This window comes from Aspergillus candidus (genome assembly GCF_002847045.1).
Source record: "Aspergillus candidus strain CBS 102.13 unplaced genomic scaffold BDW47scaffold_14, whole genome shotgun sequence".
Classification (NCBI taxonomy): Eukaryota; Fungi; Ascomycota; class Eurotiomycetes; order Eurotiales; family Aspergillaceae; genus Aspergillus; species Aspergillus candidus.
The window spans coordinates 400,234-425,033 of NW_020194019.1; the positions used below are offsets into that span (position 1 = coordinate 400,234).

At 50.2% G+C, this 24,800-nt stretch overlaps 9 protein-coding genes across 9 annotated transcripts; 3 read left to right on the forward strand and 6 right to left on the reverse strand.

The window, feature by feature from the left end:
• Nucleotides 1-42: 42 nt before the first annotated feature.
• On the reverse strand, nt 43-3,026 carry BDW47DRAFT_116711 (putative RSC complex subunit (RSC1); the record flags this gene model as incomplete). Its single annotated transcript, XM_024814978.1, has 5 exons — nt 43-1,041; nt 1,105-2,379; nt 2,452-2,520; nt 2,604-2,766; nt 2,851-3,026. The coding sequence occupies 5 exons, from the start codon at nt 3,024-3,026 to the stop codon at nt 43-45; spliced, it is 2,682 nt and encodes an 893-aa protein (XP_024673389.1).
• Nucleotides 3,027-3,519: 493 nt separating this feature from the next.
• On the forward strand, nt 3,520-4,929 carry BDW47DRAFT_103557 (ubiquitin-specific protease OTU1). Its single transcript, XM_024812100.1, has one exon. It carries the CDS (start codon nt 3,839-3,841, stop codon nt 4,817-4,819), a length of 981 nt encoding a protein of 326 aa, XP_024673390.1. The 5' UTR covers nt 3,520-3,838; the 3' UTR covers nt 4,820-4,929.
• On the reverse strand, nt 4,888-7,013 carry BDW47DRAFT_103559 (serine/threonine protein kinase CDC7). The gene is made up of 5 exons (XM_024812101.1): nt 6,573-7,013; nt 6,029-6,488; nt 5,916-5,976; nt 4,983-5,809; nt 4,888-4,925 (listed from the first exon to the last, which is right to left on the reverse strand). The coding sequence occupies exons 1-4, from the start codon at nt 6,847-6,849 to the stop codon at nt 5,129-5,131; spliced, it is 1,479 nt and encodes a 492-aa protein (XP_024673391.1). The 5' UTR covers nt 6,850-7,013; the 3' UTR covers nt 4,888-4,925; nt 4,983-5,128.
• A 445-nt stretch (nt 7,014-7,458) lies between these two features.
• On the forward strand, nt 7,459-11,673 carry BDW47DRAFT_103561 (condensin subunit YCS4). The gene is made up of 6 exons (XM_024812102.1): nt 7,459-7,838; nt 7,917-8,422; nt 8,475-8,598; nt 8,651-8,792; nt 8,850-11,216; nt 11,280-11,673. Exons 1-6 carry the CDS (start codon nt 7,603-7,605, stop codon nt 11,451-11,453), a joined length of 3,549 nt encoding a protein of 1,182 aa, XP_024673392.1. The 5' UTR covers nt 7,459-7,602; the 3' UTR covers nt 11,454-11,673.
• A 159-nt stretch (nt 11,674-11,832) lies between these two features.
• Nucleotides 11,833-14,012, reverse strand: BDW47DRAFT_103563 (putative oxysterol binding protein (Orp8)). Its single transcript, XM_024812103.1, has 6 exons — nt 13,620-14,012; nt 13,477-13,553; nt 13,372-13,411; nt 13,245-13,314; nt 13,124-13,183; nt 11,833-13,020 (listed from the first exon to the last, which is right to left on the reverse strand). Exons 1-6 carry the CDS (start codon nt 13,703-13,705, stop codon nt 12,067-12,069), a joined length of 1,287 nt encoding a protein of 428 aa, XP_024673393.1. The 5' UTR covers nt 13,706-14,012; the 3' UTR covers nt 11,833-12,066.
• Nucleotides 14,013-14,176: 164 nt separating this feature from the next.
• BDW47DRAFT_103564 (uncharacterized protein) lies at nt 14,177-14,737 on the reverse strand (the record flags this gene model as incomplete). Its single annotated transcript, XM_024812104.1, has 2 exons — nt 14,674-14,737; nt 14,177-14,563 (listed from the first exon to the last, which is right to left on the reverse strand). A coding segment is annotated over exon 2 (187 nt), but the record flags the coding sequence as incomplete, so codon positions are not given.
• BDW47DRAFT_124691 (ubiquitin C-terminal hydrolase 37) lies at nt 14,612-16,181 on the reverse strand (the record flags this gene model as incomplete). Its single annotated transcript, XM_024816295.1, has 6 exons — nt 14,612-15,156; nt 15,213-15,397; nt 15,455-15,636; nt 15,700-15,799; nt 15,866-15,960; nt 16,038-16,181. The coding sequence occupies 6 exons, from the start codon at nt 16,179-16,181 to the stop codon at nt 14,612-14,614; spliced, it is 1,251 nt and encodes a 416-aa protein (XP_024673395.1).
• Nucleotides 16,182-17,201: 1,020 nt separating this feature from the next.
• On the forward strand, nt 17,202-21,350 carry BDW47DRAFT_15579 (putative nuclear envelope pore membrane protein). Its single transcript, XM_024818332.1, has 4 exons — nt 17,202-17,725; nt 17,782-17,930; nt 17,993-20,974; nt 21,044-21,350. Exons 1-4 carry the CDS (start codon nt 17,291-17,293, stop codon nt 21,243-21,245), a joined length of 3,768 nt encoding a protein of 1,255 aa, XP_024673396.1. The 5' UTR covers nt 17,202-17,290; the 3' UTR covers nt 21,246-21,350.
• On the reverse strand, nt 21,326-24,711 carry BDW47DRAFT_103573 (rRNA-processing protein UTP22). Its single transcript, XM_024812105.1, has one exon. The coding sequence runs from the start codon at nt 24,659-24,661 to the stop codon at nt 21,389-21,391; it is 3,273 nt and encodes a 1,090-aa protein (XP_024673397.1). The 5' UTR covers nt 24,662-24,711; the 3' UTR covers nt 21,326-21,388.
• Between the last annotated feature and the right edge of the window lie 89 nt (nt 24,712-24,800).

Sequence of the window (24,800 nt, forward strand, 5' to 3'; positions counted from 1 at the left end):
CATCGTGCAGTCGTTATCAAGAGTGTAATGCTCCATTGACTTCTATCTAACCCCCCCGTTCACCTCGTCCATATATATGGCACGGGCTTTGAGGCTAGTGAGACTCGTATCCTTGGAGTGGGCTTGGATCTGCGTTGTCTTGTCATGAGAGACTCGATCGGCAGAAACTCGTCGGTTGTGCACCTCGGCATCAGTATGTCGAGCCTGGCCTGCTTGACCCCCGTACAACATCTCGTAGATCGTGTCCGTTCCTGACACGATATTCTCCGTCATTGCCTCCATGGCCTTGACTGTTAGAGCTTCTACCCGAGAAGTAAGGGCGGTTTCGTCGTCTGCACGCTGGCGCTTCGCGTTCTCTGCGCGCTCTTGTTCTTCGTCGTTTTCTTTTCGCTTTCTGGACTCAACGAGCTTCCGTCGCTCTTCTTTCGCTGCGAGATACTTGAGAGAATGGCCGAGCTTCGGCTGCATGGATGGTACGATATCAAGAGGCGGAGAGGAAAAGAAAAGGACGCGGCCTTGGTCATCGCAGTGGAACTTCTCGCGAATGTCTGCGGGTATGGCCTCGTTTGCAGCATCGCTCAAGTGGAAGACCTCGGTCGGACGAGGGCCGTTTGAGTTGTAGGCTGTACCTGGTGCCACTGGCAAACGACTCGTCTGATACGGTGTGTACGGCGAAGGCTGCGCGGCCGCATAACTCTGAGGAACCGGCGAGGCCTGCCAGGAGGCGGCGTGTGGGGTTTGTGGCATGAGTCCACTGGGTCGCCTCTGTAAAACAGGCTGATAGGCTGGCACCGGAGGAACCTGCGGCTGCTGGTAATTGATTGGAGGTACCGGCACGGGAGAGCCGTGAACAGGTGCAATCGAAGCAGCTGGGGAGCGTGTCGGGACAGGGGTAGCACCTGCCGCAGGGGTATGACCCTGGCCATTGACAATTGGCCGCGCGGATATATGGTTCATTGGAGTTTGTCGAGGGACGGAAGGCAAACTCGACTGCGGCAATGATGGCGGCGGCGTCGGAGTTGGTTCCGGGGGTGGGGATTCCTGGAAACCAACTTCGTTAATGATAAAGTTCTGTATGGGACATGGAATATGGAGTTAACTCACGTTTTCATCGCGTGGGCGTCGGTGAACTGCGCCGACAATGGGCGGTGCATTGTCCGCGCCCCAGGTCGGTTTCGGAAGATCATCTGTCTCTTTTGCGTCGTCCTTAAGCAGGTGTTTAATCGGGCTGGGAATCTTCTTGATCCGCCTAGGGACATCGAACAGATCCATCTCATAGTCCTTTTCTCGCACCTCGTCCGGCAGGCAACTTGCCCAGGTCTTGATTTTGTTCAGCTTGTGTTTCTCTTCGTTATACCGGGCTTCGCAGACGTAAACATCCTTATCGAGCGGGAGACCTCTAGGCCGCCCACGATTGTAGCGGGTGAAAAACATCACGAAGCACCGGTCAACAATCTCCCCCACGCGGTGGTCTCGGTACTGGCCGGTTTTAACCACCTCGTTGGGATAAAAGTGTTTTTCAAAGTGATGAACAGTCTGCTCCGGCCGATAGTACCAACAGGCGTTTATCCATTTCTCGCCCGCGGCGTCCTGCCATGTTCGATAGATTTGCGCCACGATCGGTTTTGTCACGTCGTTGGGATTTTGGATATGGACCCAATCACCGACCTTCCACATCTCACCCTTGTGGAGTATGCCGTCCGGCAGAGGCAACCGTCCATCTTCCATCAGGTATTCACTGTCCGGTTTCTTCTTCTCGTGCTCAGCAAGTTTCCGTGCCTCCGCCTGCAGATCAACAGCGTCTCTGTATATCTGGCTGTCTGGTTGGTTATAGGCCTTGGCATTATTGAACATCAAGTCCATATCCCTCATAAAATGATCCACTGAGTTGTACTTCTTCCGCTTTGATTTCCTCTTGATGATGTCGATCGCGATGGGTTCTTTGATTTCCACATAGTAGTCCGGGTAAGTGGCCTTGTCCGGCAAACGCTCGAAGTGCCGTACTTTCAGCTGGCTGTTTGGCCCTTTCAGCTTTCGGATCCCTTTCAAAATTGCTTTTATCCTAGCCTCCATAGGGGTGTCGACACGTGGTGGTCGGCCTCGTTTCTTTCTCAGCTCCGGATCGTTCGATTTGTGGCTATCTTCCTTCGCACCGTGCGGTTTGGGCCCGGGGCGAGGACCGCGTTTCTTCTTCCGTCGGCCATCGTCATCGGAGTCGTCTTCATCCTCTTCGTCCTCTTCGTCTTCGTCCTCTTCCTCCCCCTCTTCTTCGGGGAGAGGGTCCGCTTCAGGAATCTCCCCTAGGTCCGGAAGCTCGGCTTCCTCAGCCGTGATAATCCCCTTGTTCTTGAGTGTTTGGAACTCCGCAGCGAACACTTCCTATAAGGGACTCATTAGCGAACTAGTAGACAAAAAAAATGCAAGCTTGGGCTCCATGGCTGTTGGACGAACCTTGATTACGAGCGCGTCTTCATACGCCTGGGACTTTGGACGGTTATACGTCTGAGCGTTATGAGGGATCTAAGCGCGGGTTAGAAATCAACACATCGTCAACCCATTCCAGGTCATGATGATTGGAAGGGGCAAGAAGGGTGGATAGATACCAAAGCACAGTCGCGCACAAATTCAGAAAACTGTTTGTACTCGCGTTTATTGATCTTTGCCTTCAAGATACTAAGCGCCATGGGTTCCTTGATGATCTCGTAATAGTCGGGGACATTGCGCTTGTTGACGCTGCGATGGAACAATCGCGATGGGTCGTGTCCACTGCGCACAGGTACGGTTGGTTAGCCTGGACAAGGCAAAGTCGCATTGACCTTGGGACGAGGGACACCAGGGACAAAGGCTTACTCTTCTTCCCTAACCTCATAGATCGCCAAGGTAACATCCATCATCGACCTCCATTGTTCTTCGGTGACAGTACTCGCAGGCGCCGCGCCATCACCCCTGGTATTGTCATCCTCGATCGATTTCACCGGCTCCTCAGCAGTAGGTTGGGTTTGCGCCGGCTCGGGAGCCTTCTCCATGCTCACAGGTATGACGCCAGCCCCAAGGTTGGCCGACAACGCAGAGCTTGCTTGACGATTCTCGACAGGTTTTGAACAGGTAGATGACGAACACAAGCGCGCAGCCGTGGATAACCAGCAGGAGAGAGAAGGGCAGGAGCAGGACAACATCTGGGGATCGGAAGAGTATCGCAGCTATGCTGACTCATCACTGTTTGGTTCCTGACCGCTTTCGGTGTATGTTACGGTACGATACACAGGTTCACTTTCGATATTACGTGACGCCATCACGTTTGGCTGCTTGGGCGGTCCTTGGACAGGATCAACCATACCAAGATTATATGGTAAGTTTAAAGTTGTTGCGGTATGCGTGGGAACGTTAAGGTATTATACGGAGTATACGGAGTACATCGTCCTATCTACGGGATGACTGGTATGAATAGATACAGTATCTATCATTAAACTCAGTATTGTCACTATAAGAGTCCTTCTTTTGAATGGTCCATATATACCTGGACAGTCAATCCGCTAGTTCCAATTATAGGCATTGACAAGCTCAATAGCTCTTCATGTCATTCATATCTTCTCTGCTGCTCTAAAAATGATGCAACGCGCCCGCCCCACATTGAACATGAACCCACTGGGTCAATCGTCACACCCGCAGGTCATGCCCCGCTAGCTCATGCGCCTGTTATTAGTAGTAGCGACAATCCCCTTTCTACCTGGAAAGTTCCTACTTTCGACTCGATATACTTCCTGACGCTCTTCCGTGAGAAGAACATCTCGACCTCCCCGAGACATCACCCTCCTGGCACTTGAGAACCGCAACAAGAATGAGAGTCCGAGTCCGTGGCCCTGCTGGACAGTCCACCGTAACTCTCGATGACGATGCAACCGTTGGCGACCTTCGAACCCAAATCGCAGAGACGACAGGCCTGAGTGCTTTCGATGTCAAATATGGATACCCCGAAATCAGACCACTAACACTGGATACGCTTCAGGCGGATCAGAAGCTCACCGAAGCTGGCCTGAACCTCAACGGCGAGCAACTCATAATCACAAAGAAGGACACCGGGAACGACCATCCCGCGCCTATATCTACCAACCAGCCCCAACCAGACAAGCCCTCGCCGTCGCACAAACCCAAAGATGTATCTGACGATCCACCGGAGCTGCCATCCCCCGAGCACGCCGGCACATTTGTCCTACGTATCATGCCCGACGACAACTCGTGTCTATTCCGCGCCGTGGGGAGCGCAATCATGGGAGGAATGGACGCGATGAACGAACTGCGGTCTGTAATAGCGCAGACGATCCACGAGAACCCGGATCTCTATTCCGAGGCAGTGCTGGAGCGGAAACCGGAGGACTATTGCCGCTGGATACAGAATGAGGATTCCTGGGGCGGAGGTATTGAACTCAGCATCCTGAGCAAACACTTTGATATCGAGATCTGCTCGATTGATGTGCAGACTCTGCGGGTCGACCGTTTTAACGAGGGGCCCCCTACTCGCTGTATCCTCGTCTATTCTGGGATCCATTATGATACCATTGCCTTGTCTCCGTCGGATCCTCCATTCACGCATTCGCATGCCCCTCCCGAGTTTGATACAAAAGTGTTCGATGCGGCGGATCCTATAGTGCTGGACAGATCGCTGGCGCTCTGCGAGGTCTTGCAGCAGAAGCACTACTATACTGATACTGCGGGATTTCAAATCCGTTGCAATACGTGTGGAGGCGTCTTCACGGGAGAGAAAGGTGCCACACAGCATGCAGCGCAAACTGGGCACTACGATTTTGGGGAGGCTAGTTAGGTCCGACCGTTAGCGACACGGATGAATCCCGCTCCTTCTTAATTTGCTGTTGCCACTAGTTGCACATCTAGAGATATACACATAAAATGCACATATATATACCCATGTACGTTCTTAATGGCATCTGTGCACCAACACAAGTCTAATCATGATAATTGTCAAGCGAGTCTAGATAGCAGTAGACCAATAAGACCTTCTATAATGTTGGTATCTTGCAGTGAAAGTGCCTGGCGTAAAGCTCTCATTAAGAACGATTGCGTTAACGTGAATTGACACTGGATCATACGGTCATACATTAATTGCATCAAGCTAAACCATCGCCACCTCATCTGCCTCGCCGTCTTTATCGCCATCGTCTTCCCCCGTATCTCCGCTATCATCCGGGTTGCCGCCCCATTCCACATCGTGGTCGATGGGATCGGTGAAGAATTCGTGCTGCAAAGCCTCCTTCGCGCTCAGTCGTCGATAGGGGTCCAGCTCCATCAGACCTGCGAGAAGACGAGTCGCCTGTTTCTCGCTCTCCGTTAGGTCCTCTACGCAACTGGCCCACTTGACAAGCTTCTCCCAGCTGTACCCCTTTTCACCAATCGTTGGGATGTTTGTTTCGAAGATCTGACCATGCATCGCCGATGCGGCTTTCATACGGCGTGTCCCGAATATGCTTGCCATTTCAATCATGGCGTCAACGTCGTCGGCTGAATTAAAAAAGGGGAATCTACGACCAAGTAGTGTCAGGAGGATGACACCGGACGACCACATATCTATCTTGGTGGTTTGGGAGGTGCATTTGAACAGGACCTCCGGTGCACGGAAACCTCGAGTTCCGGCGCGATTGGCGCGCCTCGAAGGTCTTGAGTCATTCTTCGGGTAGCCAGTTGCAAGCGAAGCAGTTGAGTTATGGGTATAATGGTAGCTTTGCAGCACTCGCCCATGACGGGCTAACTTTGAGTTGGTACACAAGCATGTACCGGTATATTCGGAACCCTCACGCTGCCGTCTTCTATTAGCTGCTAACACCGGATACTGTCTAGTGACAATAGGTGTCCCAGAGGGAAAATCCCACAGAAACAATGACAGGGAAGAGAAAGGAACTAACCTCAGCCAGGCCGAAGTCGACCAAAACACCTTCTCGCAGGTCAGGATTATACAGGAAATTACTGTTGAAGGGGTTAGTCAATTGAGATGATAGCAGGGACGTCCTAATCTCACGTTGGTTTGATATCTCGGTGAAGAATGTTGTGCTTATGGACTGAATGAAGTGCGGTAAATAATGAGCGGAAGTAATGCCGCATGTCTGCGACCATGAAGGTACGATATTGTATGCGAAAGTCGGTATGAGGAAAGAAGGGCAATACAGCCACGACCTGATCTTGGTGACGAAAGGCTGTGATCAACGGGCATACCGAACGACACCCTCGGAGATCATGAAGCAGCTCCAATTCATTCTGGATTCGGATTGGACTGCTAGTCACATAGATCTTCTTCAACGCGACGTACCGAGGTGTTCGCCGCCGATTTGGTAATGAGTGGTGATTTTGATCTTCCACGCGCCTTTTCTTGGACGGTGGGCTTGTCTGAACTTCCTCCTGGTTGTCTTGAAACATATCCCAATCGTTCTTGTAGTGGTCATACATAAGATCTTCGGCTTTGTAAACAGTTGAGAACGTCCCTATAGATGGGTGACCAATTACCAATTAGCAGAAGAACGATAAGACAGGAGATGAAGGAGTCTAGCGAGAGAGAGTTCAAATACCTTCCCCAATCCTGTTCACTAATCGAAATTGGTCTGAGATTCCTGGAAATGTATCTTCTAGTTTCTTCATGTCTTCCTTGACGGAATCATCAACGTCCTCATCGTCCTGGCTATTCTCCTCATTGCCACTCTCTTCGCTGTATTGGTCACAAAGTACCTCCCTTCCCCCGATTTCCTCGATATATCTCGATCTCGACGCGTGTGCTGGTGCTAAAGATCCGGCGTTTTGGTGCTCTGTTTCAAAGGGCTTTACTACTGTCATATCGAATGAAGTCATTATATCGGATGCGCGCGAGAAGATGTGACTGGACTGTCCAGGTTCAGCGATTGGTTCAAAGGGCGTTCATGCGGTGCGCAGCTTGACCTAGAGAACAGTTTAGAGAATGAGACGGTGTGGGAGACAGGCAGGTCTATGCGATGCGCGAGAGTTGTGAAGATTGCAATCCAATTATCTGGAAAAGTGGAAAGTTGACATTGAATCTGGTAATCTATTACGCAGTCGGTCATTATCGGTACCGAATACCAGGCACTCACAGATTGACCAGTTGACGCTGTTAGCAACGCGGTAGTAAGATACACAGGTAAGACAGGTACGAAAAATACAAAACAAATTGAATCAGTATACTCGATCGTTGTTTGTTTACTGCCTCTTTTTGACTATATTTACGTATTTCTAAATTTTGTCTACATATTCGGGATATAATATATATATTTAATATTCACATACTAATATCATGCAGAAGAGATCTGGCTGTGTGTCTGGTATCTAGAACGTATTGTACTGGTAGTATGTGTAATTGAGGTACCTTGGGTAACCGTCCCAGCAATAATAAATGGAAGAAAAAGGCAAAACACAAACAAAGCCCCAGGCCACTCATCCGCTCGCCGCTCTTCCACCTCCACCCCCCTCCGCAATTCAACATAACTGCCCCTCCCCCTCCTCTCATCACCACCAAGATTCCTCGATCGAATTCGTCACTACTAGCCAACGGTCGCCTTGTTCGAGGCTTCATCCTCGCAGTCGCCCCCCATGGAGGACAGGGCCCAATTCGATATTAACGAGTCGCTCAAGTATTACTTGAGTGACCCAGCCTCTGTCCCGACCCCCGAAGCCGACCCAGAGCTACTGGACTGTGAAACTGATCCCGATCAAATATCGGCCTCGCTGGTTGATAATGTGTTAAACCCCATCGTTGATGGGGTCGCCGAGAGCCCCGAAGGACTGGCGCGGCCGGCCTTCTTTGACTCGATGCAATTTTTACTCAAGTGCGCCCTGGCCCCTAACAAATCTTTCGGCGTCGCCGACGCATGTGGACCCAATTCTGAACTTTTTGATCTGTGCAGATACTCTTCCTTTCTTCCGACGAAATCCCTAAGCAAGCTTCTCGACCTGATCGTCTCGGGGCTGTCAGTCGAAGCAGATACCATTCACACCGATCTCGAGTCCGATGAACAAGATGTCATTCAGCAACACAAGCAGCTGCTCGAAATGTACGGGTTTCTTCTGCAGTGGGCACTTTCAGCGGTCGAAGTCAAAGCAGCAGAGAAACCCGCCGAAGCAGCCCCCGCTCGGCGAGGGGCCGGAAAATCCAGGTCGAAAATGGCCAAGGATGGTCACTGGGACTGGACAACCCAGATCCAGATATCGATGGAGACGATGTGCAAGGTAATGAAGCTCAAACTAGGCAAGATATTCATGACTACGTCAGACCGCGACACCTTCATCAACTTATTCACCCGCTCCGTCTATCTCATCCTCGAAAGCGAGCAGCGCGTAAAGAACATGACCATCCGAATGCATGCTTTCAAGGTCTTGTGCATTGCGGTTAAACATCATGGCCATGCTTTCGGTACACTACAACCTACCGTGTATTGTTGGGATGATTCTAACTTGCGGAATAGGAGCCCAGACGTCGATCGTGCAGAGCTTGACATATTTCGAGCATCTTTCAGAACCGATGGCCGAGTTTTTGCACATCCTTGCGGAGCAATATGATTATCCCCAACTTTCAGATGAGATTCTCAAGTACGTGTGGGATTAATGCTTTGCTAGACGAGCAGTCACTCACCCATCACAGGGAACTCGGGAACAAAGAATTCAATTCAAACGATACGCGCGGTCCAAAGTCGGTGTCTGCATTTATCGTGAAGCTCTCTGAGCTTGCTCCACGCCTAATCATTAAACAAATGACTCTGCTAGCAAAGCAGCTTGACAGCGAGGTACCGCTCCCGTTCCATGCACCTTTAGAGTGTTGTGCTAATCACTCGCCAATCTAGTCATACACGCTCCGTTGCGCGGTCGTCGAGGTGTGCGGAAATCTGATCTTTGACCTCAGCCGGCAAGAAGAGCGAAGTGACAACTACAAGACGCAAATTAATGCCTTTTTCGACGTCCTCGAGGAACGCTTCCTGGATATCAACCCTTACTGCCGGTGCCGAGCAATTCAAGTGTATATGAAGGTTTGCGATCTTGAACAGAAGTTCCCGAAGAGGCGACAAGCTGTTTCAGAGCTGGCGGCAAGAAGTTTGGAGGACAAGAGCAGCAATGTACGACGTAACGCCATTAAGCTACTCTCCAAGCTGGTCTCTACCCATCCATTCAGCATTATGCATGGTGGACAACTTTCACTCAGCGAGTGGACAGGCAGACTGGATGCCGTTGATGCCGAACTCAATGCCCTGAGACCGCCTGAAACACCCGGATTTGACGGCGAAGCGACGCATGTTGACAGCGAGCTATTGGATGACGCTACCCAGCTTCCTGACGATTCACCATCCAAAGCGCCACGCATGACTGACGAGGAGAAGGTGGCTGCAGTGAAAAAGGCTGCTGAACAAGCAGCGACCTCCGAACTGCTTGGACGGCTACAGTTGACCAGGAAGTATTATAACGAGGCCATCCGGTTCGTTGAGGTGCTCCATTCCGCTTCCACCGTGGTCTCCCAGCTCTTATCATCGAGAAACAAGAGCGAAGCCATTGAAGCTATGGACTTCTTTGTGGTCCTTGACGCTTACAAGGTCGAAACCTCCCGGAGTGGGATTCGCCGTATGCTCCGACTCATCTGGACGAAAGGCAATAGCGATGAAGGCAAAGGGGTTCAGACTCACCTTATCGACTGCTACAAGGGACTTTTCTTCGAAGCGCCAACTTCCTTCACCCCCAACGATGCCGCAATCTACATTGCTCGAAACATGATCAGTCTGACTTTTGGCTCCACGCCGGCCGAGCTTACTTGCTTGGAACAATTGATCAGTACAATGATGAAAGCTGGTAATATTCCAGAGTCTGTTGTCTCCAAATTATGGCAAGTGTATGGTGTCCAGAAGAAGGAAATCTCAAAGACTCAGCGCCGCGGTGCTATAATCGTTCTTGGAATGCTCGCTTTGGCCGATCCGGAAGTGGTCATCAAAGAAATCGAAACGATACTACGGATCGGGCTCGGTAACCTGGGAAGGACCGATCTCGTTCTCGCCAGATACTCGTGCGTTGCACTACGAAGGATGGTACCAGGCCGCCAGGCCAAATCTAAGGACACGAACATACCTAAGCTTGCGAACGACCACCCTATCTTGACCAAACTCGCGGACATGGTTGAGGCCATTTCAGATAGTAAAGAGTGGTATGGGGTTGCAGAGCAAGCTATTGGAGCAATTTACGCGCTCTCGAAGCATCCTGACGTTCTCTGCTCTGATATCCTCAAGCGCAAGACCAAGTTTGTCTTCCAGCCACAAATGCAACGCTCGCCTTCAAATGTGGGCGAAGAAGAGGAACAACGGCCCGGAACTGCGTCCACCGACAGCGAAGACTCAAAACTCAAGACCTCCTCCGCTGCATTGTCTCAGCTATTATTTGTCGTTGGCCATATTGCCATTAAACAGATCGTGCACTTGGAGCTGTGTGAACTTGATTTCAAACGTCGCAAAGCAGAGCAGGAGAAGAACAAGGTTTCCACATCGACTCAAGACAACGAAGCGGAGAAGGACGAATTGGACCTCATTGGCGGGACAACCGAGGACGACTTCACAGACGCCATGGCGCATATTCGAGAACGAGAACTGCTCTATGGAGAAAACTCGCTCCTGTCGAACTTCGGCCCTCTTGTCGCCGAGATCTGCGCCAACAGCAATATATACTCTGACCGGAATCTCCAGGCATCAGCGACCTTGTGTCTGGCCAAGTTGATGTGTGTCTCGGCAGAATACTGCGAGAAGAACTTGCCCCTGTTGATCACAATCATGGAGCGATCTGAAGATCCCACCGTCCGCAGCAATGCAGTGATCGCCCTAGGCGACATGGCCGTGTGCTTCAACCATCTGATCGATGAGAACACAGACTTCTTATATCGTCGACTCAATGATGACGATGCTTCCGTCAAGCGCACATGTCTGATGACCCTTACCTTCCTCATCCTTGCCGGTCAGGTCAAGGTCAAGGGACAGCTGGGCGAGATGGCCAAGTGTCTGGAAGACGACGACAAGCGGATTGCCGACTTGGCTCGCATGTTCTTCACTGAATTGGCGAGCAAGGACAACGCTGTGTATAACCATTTCGTCGACATGTTCAGTCTCTTGAGTGCCGAGCGAAACCTGGAGGAGGCTTCACTCAGACGTATCGTCAAGTTCCTCATTGGATTCGTTGAAAAGGTAAAAAATTCCACTCCCAACACATATGCATACATGAACTCGGAACTAACACTGCCCTTCAAGGAAAAACACGCTCGGCAATTAGCCGACAAACTCGCTGCCCGACTTCCCCGGTGTGAAACAGAGCGCCAATGGAATGATGTGGCATACGCACTGTCTCTGCTTCCGCATAAGAATGAAGATATCACAAAGACAGTGACGGCAGGTTTCAACAAAGTCGTCTCAGCAAACGCTTAGGCTGAAATTGAAATGTTGCTGGTGTCTTTTCTGGTTAAGTTTCTGCGGGGTTTGGTCGGAATGGTTTGCTTTATTCAGATATAGGGGCGCAAGATGTGTCTGGTTTCTTTGGTGATGGTGTTGTTGTGGCTTTACAGCGTTGGATCAACGTGCTTCATGAATTTATGTTCCTTTCTATGTATTTACTTTTCAAAATAATTCTCAGTGGATACTTATTATATTCTTTTTCCCCCCACATACTTCGACATCTGTATGTTGAGATCTGCCCATGTACGCGCACTGGCCTCAGGTGTGGCTAATCAACTGTGTTGAATCTCCATTGTGCTGAATATGAAAGGCTTGATTTAATGTTATATTTGTTGGCAGTCGGGCAAACTGGCTTCAAAAAAGCATGAATTAGAGTTTGGTTCAATTGAGAACGATACCGCAGCCTTATGTTAAAGGTACAGGTTCATGCTTTGCATAATTCTCTCCGTACAATATAACAAGACAAGTTGTAACAGTGCAAAAAACCCAACGAAAAAGATTAATCACGACCTATATGGTCTCTTTACCAGATACGCCAAACCCACAAGACGTTCATGTATACCGAAAGCAGCAAGCCGCTATGACTCTATGCACCCTGTGTTTCGTTCTCCTCGAGTAGATACTCATCATGGCGCAGGCCTTCCAACGCTTTATACCCTTCTTCAGTCAACTGGGGTTTCCCCAAGGGCGTAACAGCCTCGGTGAAGAAGCGAGGTTGCCACTTCTCGTTGCGGGTCTGTCGTTCGGCTGCCTTTTGCCGTTGCCGTTCCTCAATATCCTGCTTGAGTTTGGTTGCTTGGCTGTATTTCTTGTTCACTATCGCTGTCGTGACACCCGACCAGAACCGACGGGACTCGTTGGTCAATTGATTGTCTTCCGGTGGCACGCTTTTGGCAACTGGGAAAAGCGGCGCGAGATCAATCAAGACCTGAGGCTCGTTGGTTCCAGCCAAAGTATAGTATACCTTCCCGTGCCATGATCCACTGATCTTGGCGAGAACATCACCGTCGGGGACGTCCTTGATCTTCGTGGTGGTATCTTTATCAGGATTATACCGGAAAATGACACCTTCGACCTTGTTCTGGGCTCGGCCAATCCAGCCTTCCTCTAGGTACTGCAGGATCACTTTGATACCTGTCCGGGAGCATGTGATGTAGCACGTATCTGACACGGTGATAGCCAGTGCTCCCCTCAGCAGGCCCCCTAGGTGAGCGTCAGGGTGGGTTAACTGATACTCCTCATTATCTCTCTTTTCGATATTGATGAAGATGCCCAGATTATGTTGGCCCGGGGCGACGCGAATACTCGTGCCTGTGAACTTCGCACTGATCTGGTCAAAGCCACGAGCTGAAACGCCTTGTTCAGGGCAGTCGATGAAGAATGCGGACACTGGTGGATGATGAGACGTTTGCTCGGTCAAGTAGCATACCTTGACCGGTCCACCGCTGTCCTTCTTGGCGGCAGGCGCCGTATTTGTTGCACCGCTTGCCTTGGACGGTACTGAAACTTCTGGCAGAGACTCGTTGACCTCCCAGGTACACTAGGACGGGCGTCATGGATTAGAGAGCGGGTAAGACAGGGGGAGATGAATTTATGCAATATTAATGGGAAATGGAACTGTCAAGGGACAACGCCCGACTTACCCTGAAGAATTCACCGAGTGTAGAGTTATACGGCTTGCATGGTTTGCCCTTGATGTATTTCTGTGGCATGTTCAGCAAACGTCCCGAGGAAATATGATCAAGAACGTTTGGGTAGATGTACCAGGTCCTTGGTAAACCAAAACCTCAAAACCTCCAACATACGACCCAGCGGGTCATCTGATTTACCAATGCTGCAACTCTCATGTCAGAAATGGAGGTTCGGTGGCAGTGTAAGCATCCTTGCTGACCTTGCAAAGGTCTCCGGTCTATCCAAGTAGTTCCAGTATTCTGATTGGGATGTCAGTATCCATCGAGTATAGCGGGTCCTTGTTTGGGTCTAGAGATTGACCTACCTAGATTAGGCGTGGGCTCGAGGAGATGTGCAGGCAATGAGAAACGAACGGAGGCGATGTCAGCTACCCCGATGAACCTAGCAGAACATTGCCACGATGTTAGCATCAAGCCACTACATGAGGGCAAAGTAGCCGGTGCATACTTGCGCAGTATAGACAGAAAGGTCTTGAGCTTCGAGGAATCATCGGGAGCCTTTTCGGGAGCATCGGAAGCCGTAGCGGACGACATGGCGACCCCGATGCCCAGAGACAGAGAGAGAAGAGATAGCACAACCGACGAAGGCGAGCAATGAAACTATCGCGGGGACCGAAGGTGGCAAGCCGCAAGTGTGAAGACTAGCTGACAACTTGACCGGCGTCTAGATCCAAGTATATCACTATGCGCCAGAAAATAAACCAGCACCAAATGAGACTGTTAGTCCACACAAAACGCCGAGAGGAAGAGAAAAGAAAAAGGTCTGAAGTGGAAGAAGTTGTGGAGCAAAAGAGTCATGATCCACCAGAGATATACTGAAACAAGGCGGTGCGGATGCGGCCTTTGGACTTTAGGCGGTGACGTTCTTTTTCGGTCGTTTAGTCACGCCGCCAGTCGCGTCACGTCCATCTACTACCACTACTACTCCCCTCGTTTTGGTACTTTGGATGCTACAGGTCAATAACCTGGTCAACTTATTATAACATCCTTGGCTATTGTGATCCTTCTATAGACACCTGACTACCATTGATGGTACTATACTAGTAAACCCGCAGAAATCAGCCACAGAACCTGTATTACCCCATGGATCCATCCGAGGTCCCTACTTTAACGTCTGCGGGCGGCTTGTCGTCCAATTGGCGCAACACGAGGGCGCCTTTTTCCCTTGCATTAGTCGTCTTGAGACTACGGAGTACAAGGCCAATACAGATGTAGTCAACCATCTTACAAGTGCGGTTTCATACCCTCTATCCGATTGTATGTGGAACCAGCAGGTATATCTATAATGCGACATGCGACATACAACACAGACGACCTTCTCAATTTCTGGTGGAAGGAGTGGATTAAACTGACCAACCCACTGCGTATATGGATCCTGTTGGCATCGCACTTGTGAGTATTAACCAAATACACCGAGGAGATCCCCCTCCCCCTTACTTGCTAAGTCAAGTCCTCCATCGTGCCCTTCCGGGCTAACAACCGCACCCACGCGCGAATAGCAGGGCCGTAGTCATACCGCCGCCCCGCTGCGTAATCGTCGTCGGCTTGATTGGATTGCTGTTCGTCCCGAATGGCAGCTCGGAGCCCTCCCTGTGCTGCACTCAATTGCTCCCGGTGTTGGAGGAGTTCTTGAGGGCCGCACGATCGGTACTGCTCGAGTCGGGCCTCAGGGATTGTTGCCTCGTCGATCGCCTCTCTAGTCAGCGCGTAGGAAGCATGGGGTTCCAGAAGGGTATTCTCAGGGAGAGGATCAGTAAACGCGTGTTCGCCACAGTCTCCTGGGTTGTGGTTGAGAGAAGATAGGCGTTGATTGACCATTACCAAGCTGCGCACATTGATTGCCAATTGGTCGATTGCATCGACAAGCGGATCTTTTGAAAGACTTAGGACGGAAAACTCGATCCGTCCTTCTTCATACTCAGCCATCCGCTTAAGTATATCCGACTTGACCAAATCCAGCCAATCCGTGTCTGGTGTGCAGTCCCCTGCGTGCCTCTTTTTTTAGAAAAAATTGCCTCACGTGAAGACTCATCGGACGTACCAAGCGACTGGGGCTGGCGCTCAAGGCCATCGAACTTCCATACCCTGTCCAGAGCGGGCACAAATGCAACAAAGTGGAACCCAGAATCTGGCTCGCCGTCGTCATGATCGTTCTTTCTGGAACTTGATCGTCTGGACAATGCCTCGTGCTTAAGCGAAAGGTCGCAGTTAAGGATGTCCATCCTTCTGTTTTGGGAATGAGACCGTATTGCTAAGAGGGAAAGCTGGCAATGGTCGACCTACCTTGCAAAGGAATTATGTATCCGTTTGACAAAATCGAAGTTACTGATAGCGTCCCCTCTCAGTGCCGGGGTGAATGGCATAGTAAAGTCCTTGAACTGTTGCAAATTCTCGCCCAGGTCAACTCCTTCGATATTATTGACAATGTTCAGAAGCGCCACACTAGCACAGGAATTGCTAGCCGTCTATTTTGGTAATCAGCGATGGGCGCACTCTTGCAATGCCAAAGTAGTTAGGTAGATACTAACTTGATTCGCAAACCATAACCCATCCGGGCAGCTCGCTTCTTGCTTGTTTGGGTCATCTTCGCGCCACCGAAACAAGAAAATAAGCCCATATATAGGCTTGCTATTCGGATGGAACAGTTAATACGTAAGGCGACCGACCTGCCGGGAAATCCCACGCGGCACTCACTTTAGAAATTCCATCATCTCTTCGTCCAAGGAAATCACTTCTTGGACCTTGACCCCCTTCACCCCAAATTCTCGGAGCATTACGTTGAACAGAGCCTTGCCCATAGTTAGCCCAGAGCTCACGGCTAACAACCTAGAAGAGCGAAGAAAATGGTAGATATACCGGGACGTACCGGTTCTGATTCGATCTCGCAAAATCCGTTCCATTGTTGCTTCTCCTGCACGGTTGCCGATCGAAAAGGATCCGTAGCAGCACAGTCATCTTCTGGTGGGTTTGACTGCGCGTCCAGCCGTCTTCGTTTAGTAGGCTGGGTCATTATCAGAGCCTCGTTGCTTGACGATCAACTGAGTCCTATATTTGCGACAGCTCAAGTATGGGATGGAAGAACTGATCCGAGTCAAGAGCACGACGTCTTCTTCTAGGCAAGAGATTGACCAGTGATTGTACAATGAGATATGAGGACTGGTGTGTCTTGCAACCTCAAAACCGTACGTATAGCTCGGTGCAGTGCAACGAAATAGCAAGGCCTTCACATCGACAGAACCCTTGAGAGTTATTATACCCGATCATAAGGTCCAAATCGACTCTAGTAGGTACCTGAGGTCCGGAGATTGTTAGATCCAACAGCTTCGCAGCAATCGACACTGAATGTTATGTACAAGTCGTAGCCCACAGATGGTAGCCGATCTTGTACTTACATAGCTACCAGTAGATGCAGTGATGGAGTGATATCTACCCGGTAGATCGGATTGGAGAAAGAGGGCTGTACTGTAAAGTCAAAGAAACGCAGGAGCAGCTTCTGCACCTTACCCTCTTCCTACTAGTGTAGCACTCCAGACAGTCAGAGGGGGAAGGTGTAGGTTGGTAACTGTCCGATCTGGACTTTTTGTGATTGGATCAAGCTGTCGGACGGACGCGCGACTCCACGCGTTTATCCGCCACTGAGTTCGGAAGCTGCAGCTTTTGAATAATAATGATGATGATAATAATAATATAATATAGATAGAAGAAAATAATTCACTAGATAAATATAAATAAAACAACAAGAATCATTTCTTTCATATTGACACCGGTAGAGGCACTCAAGGTTAGGTTACAATTCCTGATGATCATCACCTGAAAGTTTGATTCACCGCAGGAGCTCCGACTAAATTCCTCAAGACTCCAACTGCCTTTCTTTCCACCCTCAGCGAGCTCCGAACTTCTCCATTCCCACCCTCACTCCCCTCTTGCATTTTTTTACGTAGGTCTGTTGCGACTCTAGAAAATTGGAAATCCGCTGTCTGCGTTTTAGGTACGTTTCGGAGATCATTACGATCCTGCATATCGTTTCGTCACTTCTTCATCTTCATATTCCTTTTGCCTTTCCTAATCCAATCTTCCAAGTAGGATTTTCCCGCGAATCCTGCGCGACCACAGCATGCCATGAACGGTACTCCCCGACTTCGTTCTGCCTTTCCCCAGACGCCACAAACGGTCCGGAGGTCAAGGGCCCATGACACCACCCCGAAACCCAAAGTTCGCGACGCATCGTTGCCGAAATCTCCGTCGAGACCGACCCAGGGCCAACATGGGCCCGTGCCGCTGGTTCCTGTGGAAATAATCGATCCGCCGTCACAACGATTGTACGTGGTGGCATTTTACTTGGCCCTCAATGCTTGGAGGATATATGAATCTTGGACGGCTTCCGACGACCTGGACTCGACTTGGCTGTTTTTGAAATGGGCCTCCATCGATGGCATTTTCCTCTTTGGGCTCCAGGCGCTGCGGATTCCCTGGATGGAATGGGCCTTTCCGACTACTCTTGCCATATTTCTTCTCCACGTCGCCGGGAATATATTCTTAATGTTTCGGATCCCGGTGAGTGCCCCATGCGCGGACCGCCATGCGACACCTCTTGCTAACAATGCGACCAGGTTCCGTTGGGCGCATGGCTGTCGGGTATGATCAAAGTGGCATACGACCGGGAATTGTCGATATCCGAGCGCAGTGTGAAGCCGGGGGACATCATCCATAATAGCTCGCTTATCTTGGGAAAGCAAATCGTCCACATCCTTCCAGAGGGGTGAGTTCATCCTCGACTGTCTCTCCAATCGTCCTGCTGGCATATGTGGCTAATTGTTACAGGTTCGCCGTTCTCAATCCCGACCAAGCACCGTTTTGCTTAGATTCACATAAGAGCACCGTGAATCTGCCCATTCGAATCAACCAAACAAACCCCATCTCGATTGAGATTTTCCGCCTAGATTTCAACTCTGGCGGCAACGAGACCATCACGTTCTCTCAGAAGCAGTTGAAACCGTTGAAACGCCAAGCGGGTCAGAAAAAATCACGCTCGGACCGCGACTCGTCCCTGGATCTTCTCCTCCCCATCAAGCGTCAAGGCATCTACCGTCTCAAGAGGGTCGTGGATGAGTCCAACCTTGACGTTCACATGCGCGCATCTGATGCGCTTGTTGTTTCTTGTCCCAAAGCAGTGGCCCAGGTTTCACATGCACATAAATGCCGGGGTGAGCTCTCGAACCTGGTACTGACTGTTGAAGGTACGCCACCGTTGCAAATCAAGTATAGCAGGCAAATCAACGGCCTCGACCGCGGGTTCTCCTTTCAGAAGATCCAACCGGATCATTTGCGGTCCCCATTGTTGGGCCAGAGGAATTCCGGTATCTTTTTCAGTTCACGAGAGCTGGACGTCTCCTGGGCCCAAAGCCAATCGATTCAAGTTCCTCTAAATGAGTCCCTGAACGTCGGGGGTGAATGGCTGTATACCATCGAAGAAGTCCATGATGGCTCCGGAAACGTTGCAAACTACTCGATGAACGCAGATGAATCAGATCATTCCGCGGGGAAGTCCTTACCTCCGTCTCACCAGATCGCTGTCCACGAAAGGCCGAGGGTGTCCTTGTCAGGATGTAACGATCAGAACTTCATTGAGGCTCCACGGGGTGAGACAGTCAATCTACCATTGAAGTTCCAGCATTCAGGACGAGACTACGAGAACGACGGTCCCTTTACCCTCACGTATGCCTTCAATGGGAACGAAGATGCATCCGCCAGTGGTATGCCCGGGAAAGTTCGTCAGTTGTCTCTAGGGACTCTGGATCAGAAAAGTTATATCAGAGATCCCGGATGGTACAGCCTAAACCATGTCGCCAGCCAGTTTTGCACAGGAGAAGTGCTGGAGCCGTCGTCTTGCTACCTTCATAATCCTCCTGAACCTGAGTTGGCTGTCAAGTACGAAAAGATTTATGATAAATGTGCCAATAACCCCGTCGGCTTACTTGTCGACCTGGACCTCACCGGCTCTCCGCCATTCAGGCTCCGATATGTCGTGGAGCGACCGAAAGGTGTCGAGACTAAGACATTGACGATTGATGGCCTACGAACCCAAATTGACCTAACTCCGTCGGAGGCAGGATCTTATCGCTATCGCTTCCTGGACATTGCCGATACCGTCTACGCGCCCAGGTCGCTCAAGGATAAAACTCCTGTTTTGGAACAAGACGTGAAACCTCCCGCCTCGGCCCAGTTCCTTGGATCGAGAGAGCGGCGCAGGGCATGCTTTGGAGAGCCCGTGGCGGTTGATGTGGCTTTATTCGGTGAAGCGCCGTGGACTTTGCAATATGAGCTGGTCCATAATGGAAAGAAGAGCAAACATACTCTGAAATCCGAGGGTGATATTGCCACGATCATGACGGAAAAGCTCATCAGTGGTGGTGAATACAACCTCGTACTAACAAGTATCAAAGACCGCTCGAATTGCAAACGAACTCTTAAGGATAGTGTCACGATCGAAGCTCGATCAAAACCACCGCAGGTAGCGTTTGGCCAGATTGAAAAGAGTAGGGAATATTCAGCCTTGCAGGGCACCCCGGTCGATATTCCCCTCAGACTGAATGGGGAGCGACCATGGCTAGTGATGTACAGAAACTTGGATGCAGACGCGTCTGTAACCGAACAGACCTTTTGGCAGGAAAATAGTGTCTTAACTGTGAGCCAGGAAGGTCGTTATGAGCTCGTTGGGATAACCGATAGCTCGTGTCCTGGTCACGTTGATCAGACAGCCAACATCTTCCAGGTATCCTGGATACCGCGGCCTCATATTACTGCAGTGGATGGTTCGCCTATTGGAAAGGCCGAACGTGTGGCGAAGCGCGATGTTTGTCAAGGCGATGATGACAGTGTTGAGCTTCGGTTCTCAGGGAGCCCGCCGTACAGCATCCAGTATGAACAGCAGCGAAAAACAAGCCGTGGCTCGTCCTCCGTCCGATTGCAAAGTTTGAAAACAGCACTTCAGACAGCATCCCTGGAAATGGATACCTCCGAGGCTGGAACCTACACGTACAAGTTCACGGAAGTCGGAGACAACCTTTATGACCATGACCCGGGACGCACCCCCGTGGTTTTGACCCAAACAGTCAACCCGCTCCCATCGGCCAAATTCGACGCCCCTGGCCGTATCTACGGATTCTGCAAGGAAGATGTCAGCGGCGAAGAACTCATCCCGATCACCCTGGAGGGAGTTCCTCCATTCGCGCTCGAAATCTCCATCAAACACCACTCAAAGGCCAAGCCAGAAGTTGTGACCATACCTAACATCAAATCCAACAGGCACAACCTTCCTATTCCTCGGCGTCACTTGGATTTGGGGCAGCATGTCGTCAGCATTAACAAAGTCCGAGACTCGCGTGGATGTCAAACTACGACCGAATATGACGCCGCCTCTGTGAGAGTGGCCGTTTCCGATGTGCCGACTATCATCCCCTTGGAATCCAAGACCGATTACTGTGTTGGCGAACGGCTTTCGTTCTCGCTGTCTGGACATGCTCCGTTTGATGTATTCTATACATTCGATGGCGCCTCCAGAAAAGCTTCCTCCAAGACCACTAATTTCCGCCGCATCGCCGAGCGACCCGGTGTATTCACCATCACTGGGGTCAGCGACGGGGCGAGCGGTAAATGCAAAGCACACAAGAACATCGTCAAGACTATCCACGAGATGCCTAGCGTCCGGATCAGTAAGGGACAGACGTCGATAGTTGATATCCACGAAGGCGGAGAGGCTGAACTCCATTTCGAATTCTGGGGAACCCCGCCTTTCGAATTTACGTATGTTGCTCAGCCCTACAAATGACCCAACAATCACAACCGAAGACAGACAGACTAATTATTGTTTAGGTACATCCGGAGCTCAAACGTGCGGAAAGGAAAGAAGCCGGACATCCTTGACATCAAGCATGACGTCTCGAACGAGTACAAAAAGACCATCAAGACTTCCGACGAAGGAACTTACGAAGTCGTCGCGATCAAGGATAAATTTTGCTCGTTTTCCTCGCAGGAACCGGTAGAAAGGGCAGGCAAGTCAAGGGCGAGTTCTTGAACAGACTAGGAACATTGGAAGTTGTTGTCTTGATAGTTATCGGGTGTGCGTTTCATGTCTTCATTTAGGGTACAATGACTGCATTAACGGCGCTGTTTATTTTTATTTTTTCGTCACAAGCAATATACAAATTATCCACCTAACTACCCCTTGACCGTAATCCTGCTGACCATGTCAGCCCCTACCCGTGAGATTTCATTTAAGATAGCTTCACGGTTGATGGCAACACGGCCATCTTCCTCGTCGGCCTTCGGGACCGTCGAATACGCCATTTTCAAGTTCCACGCTTTTGGTACTATCGTTGTCGGATTCCAGATTCCAGCGATCACATCGCAGTTTTCATCTCCGTGGAAGAAAAGGATGTTCGAACCAAATGAGGATTGCAGGTCGCGGACAAAGGATTTGACGGCGTTGTGTTTGGCAGTCAGATCCCGAGAGTTTTGCTCGTCAATGTTCTTGTATTTCCCAGACAACTTCAAACTATCACCGGACTTGATCGGGCGTAGGTCGATGGTGAAGTCGTAAGGCGCTAGGGACGTGCTGAATAGTTTCGACACGTCGAGTGCGCCACCTTCCTCTCTGAGGAGTTTGATGGCCGCCTTGGCTAGCGTAGACATTCGGGCTGCAACCACCTTTGAGGGCGTTTCGTATTGTGTCCAAGTAATGCCATCAACATCAACGTCGGATGCTGCAAATAGAACAACCGAGTTCATCCCTGGGTCGACACTCCGCCACGCGGAAAACCGAGTGCGGATTTTTCCAATAGTGTCCTGGTCTAGTTCCCCCCCTAGGTCTACCATCAAGGGGTCTTGTCGCCAGTCCCATCGCGAGAGAAAGTGGAGCGTTCTTAGAAACCCCAGCATTATGGTGGACGGAGGCTCCCACGGATATGGCTGGGTGAAAGACCGAACAACCAGTAGCTCAATCAGTTCCTCCGAGACGTGACCTGTAAACAGGTGGCTAGCAAACCAATGTTTTACCAGGCGGATTGTTGGAGACAGGCACGGGAAGCGGGTGCATAGCGTGCGAATGGCGAGTGTCAGGCGGGGCAACTGGATAAAGGTCCGCTTGTACATAGACAGAGCGTATGTGATCTCTTGTTTTCCTTGTACGGTTTCTGACTTCTCTTTGAGCTGACGTTCTAACAAGACCTGTTCCCGCTCATGGTAGATCCGGAGGCGGAAAGTGACGCCAGATACATCAACGTCCAGGAAGCCAGTGTTCAGGTATCTGCTTGACTCGTTCTCTATTCCGACATTGCAAGATGCAATCCCGGCTTGCTTCATTGAATCCCCGATCTTGATAAGGAATGCCAACTTTGTCATTTGGATGGCCACCAGATCATCGGGCCATCGACCGGAGCTTTCAAACTGAAGTACAATATCCACTGGTTGACGGGTTTTCCGGACATGCAGCGCAGTGTATCGGAGATGTGAGCTCGCTGGGGCCACATGTCTGATAGTCAACGGAACTTCGTCCATGGTTTGTAATTTTTTCTCCAACGATTGGAATGCATCATTGATGAGTTGGAACGAGGGGTTGGAATACGACAATATGCCGTCACCATTTTTATAGAGTTCGTCGTCATACTCATCGCCGATGTAGTGAATATCATGCTCAACAAAGTCAAAATGCTGCGGCAGAATATACAACAAAATCTGATGTACAATAGACGGTGCGGTTTGGTCTTCAGACCATACCAAACTCTCTCGAATGCTCCCATCTTTGAAACGTCTGAGCTCGGCCTTTTGTCCCCAGAAAGCTTGGAACGATTCGGCCTCTGCCTTCTGTTCCGCTGCTGGTCCATGGTCCACAGCGCGTGTGGCATTTTCGGGGTTCAAGAGTAGTGCAACGGAAAAAGCCTTGTCCATGTCTTTGCGAGATGGTTTGGCGTTCACACGCCAAGAACTAGTGCAGCGACCATGAAGGTAAATTTGCTCCACCCTATCGCCTAATGCTCTTGAAAGTACTTGGTAAATTGCGTTCCAATTGCGGACAGTTCGAAGAATGTTGAACTGATCCGAAGTCGGCAGCACCATGAGACGGTCGAATCTGAGCATGGGCTCGTTAACTTTCAAAATGAACACGCTCTCAAAGTTATCATCACGAGACTCATTCAACATCTGAACAGTATTTTTTGCTTCGTGACGAAGAAATCCATAAGACCAAGATGTCATTTTGTAAAGGATATTCTGTCCTCTTTTGCCATCGTAAAGCACGGGCGTGTCACTGGGGAATTGGATGTCCGAAGAATGCAATAACAACGGTTTCATCAAATCCATTCCTGCAAGAAATTGTACAGTAGCTTTAAAAAGTTGGTAGCTACTGTAGGACTTCAGGAGAACAGGCTTCCCATTTGGCCCCCCACCTTCAAGTAAAATTGCCATCAGCGTAGTCCACTCGAATCCTCCGAATCCCCCGGTTTGGAATGAGGGGCCAAAGCCCCGTTGCTGAAGCCAGATTCGACCAAGCGCACATGCATCTTTGAAGGACTCGCAGTTTCGGATAGCTGCGTAATGAGACTTGTGGTAAGACGCCACGGTAGATTCCGCCCGGAGCGCCCCATTGTAAAATGGAGTTGATTGTTCACGATCCCCATCCTCGGTGGAGTTCTGGCGTATATTATTTTTCAAAGGTAAGGTCCGTGTGACGGGAAATGTGCCGTCTTCGATCGCAGTAATTACACGAATTTGGGTTCTCATGTGTCCCTTTTCCATGGTGTCGGCTGGCTGCAAAACGAGAATCGGACGAAGACTATCGCCATCCTGCAATTCGAACTTGACATCCATGTCGGCGTCTTGAGTCTCTCTAATCCCTGCCGCTAGGCATGAGATATAATAAGCTCTTTTGTGAAAGAATCGATGGTTGACATAATCTTTTTCCTGGAAAAGTGAGCTCGGCATCGTCACTGCCAAGTCAACAGTGTAGATAGCATCAGGCTTGACCCCTGTTCTGAGCGCAAAGCTGCCTACAACATTCACATTCGACGGTCGGGCATATGCCACGGTATATTTCGTATCTTTTCCTGGACGCGGTTCAGGATACGGTACAACTATGTCGTGTACGCGCCGTAAGTCCTTTTCGGCGTCAAAGGCTGGTTTGGGTGATATCTCGGGAAGCCGTTCAAAGATGTCTTTCACTTTGCGAAGAGTTTCCTGAATTCTTGAAACTTGTTTATCGTAATTAGGTCGCGATTCGGCCAGCAACTCATCCAGCTGTAGTTTGAAAAGGCTAGACTTGTAGAAGCCGCTGGCAGAGGCGAGCTCCGCGGATTGATCGTTCTTTTCGCCATGGCGTTTGTTCATGGTAGCTGCACCCGGTCCTTGACTTTTGGAATTATCATGGCTGTTCAGAGATTTGCCGGCATTTTCCGAGGAAAAGTTCGTCTTTCTTCGCTTCGCTGCGTGATCTGACATGGTTGGGTAGTTTGTTTATGTATGAGGGAAGCGAATGTGCTCAGGCAAAGAACGGCGCAACCATTAACCCCATAAGGATTTCTTGACTTTTTTTTTTTTTTTCCTGCCATATTGTCTCGGCGCGGTAATCTAATCCCCG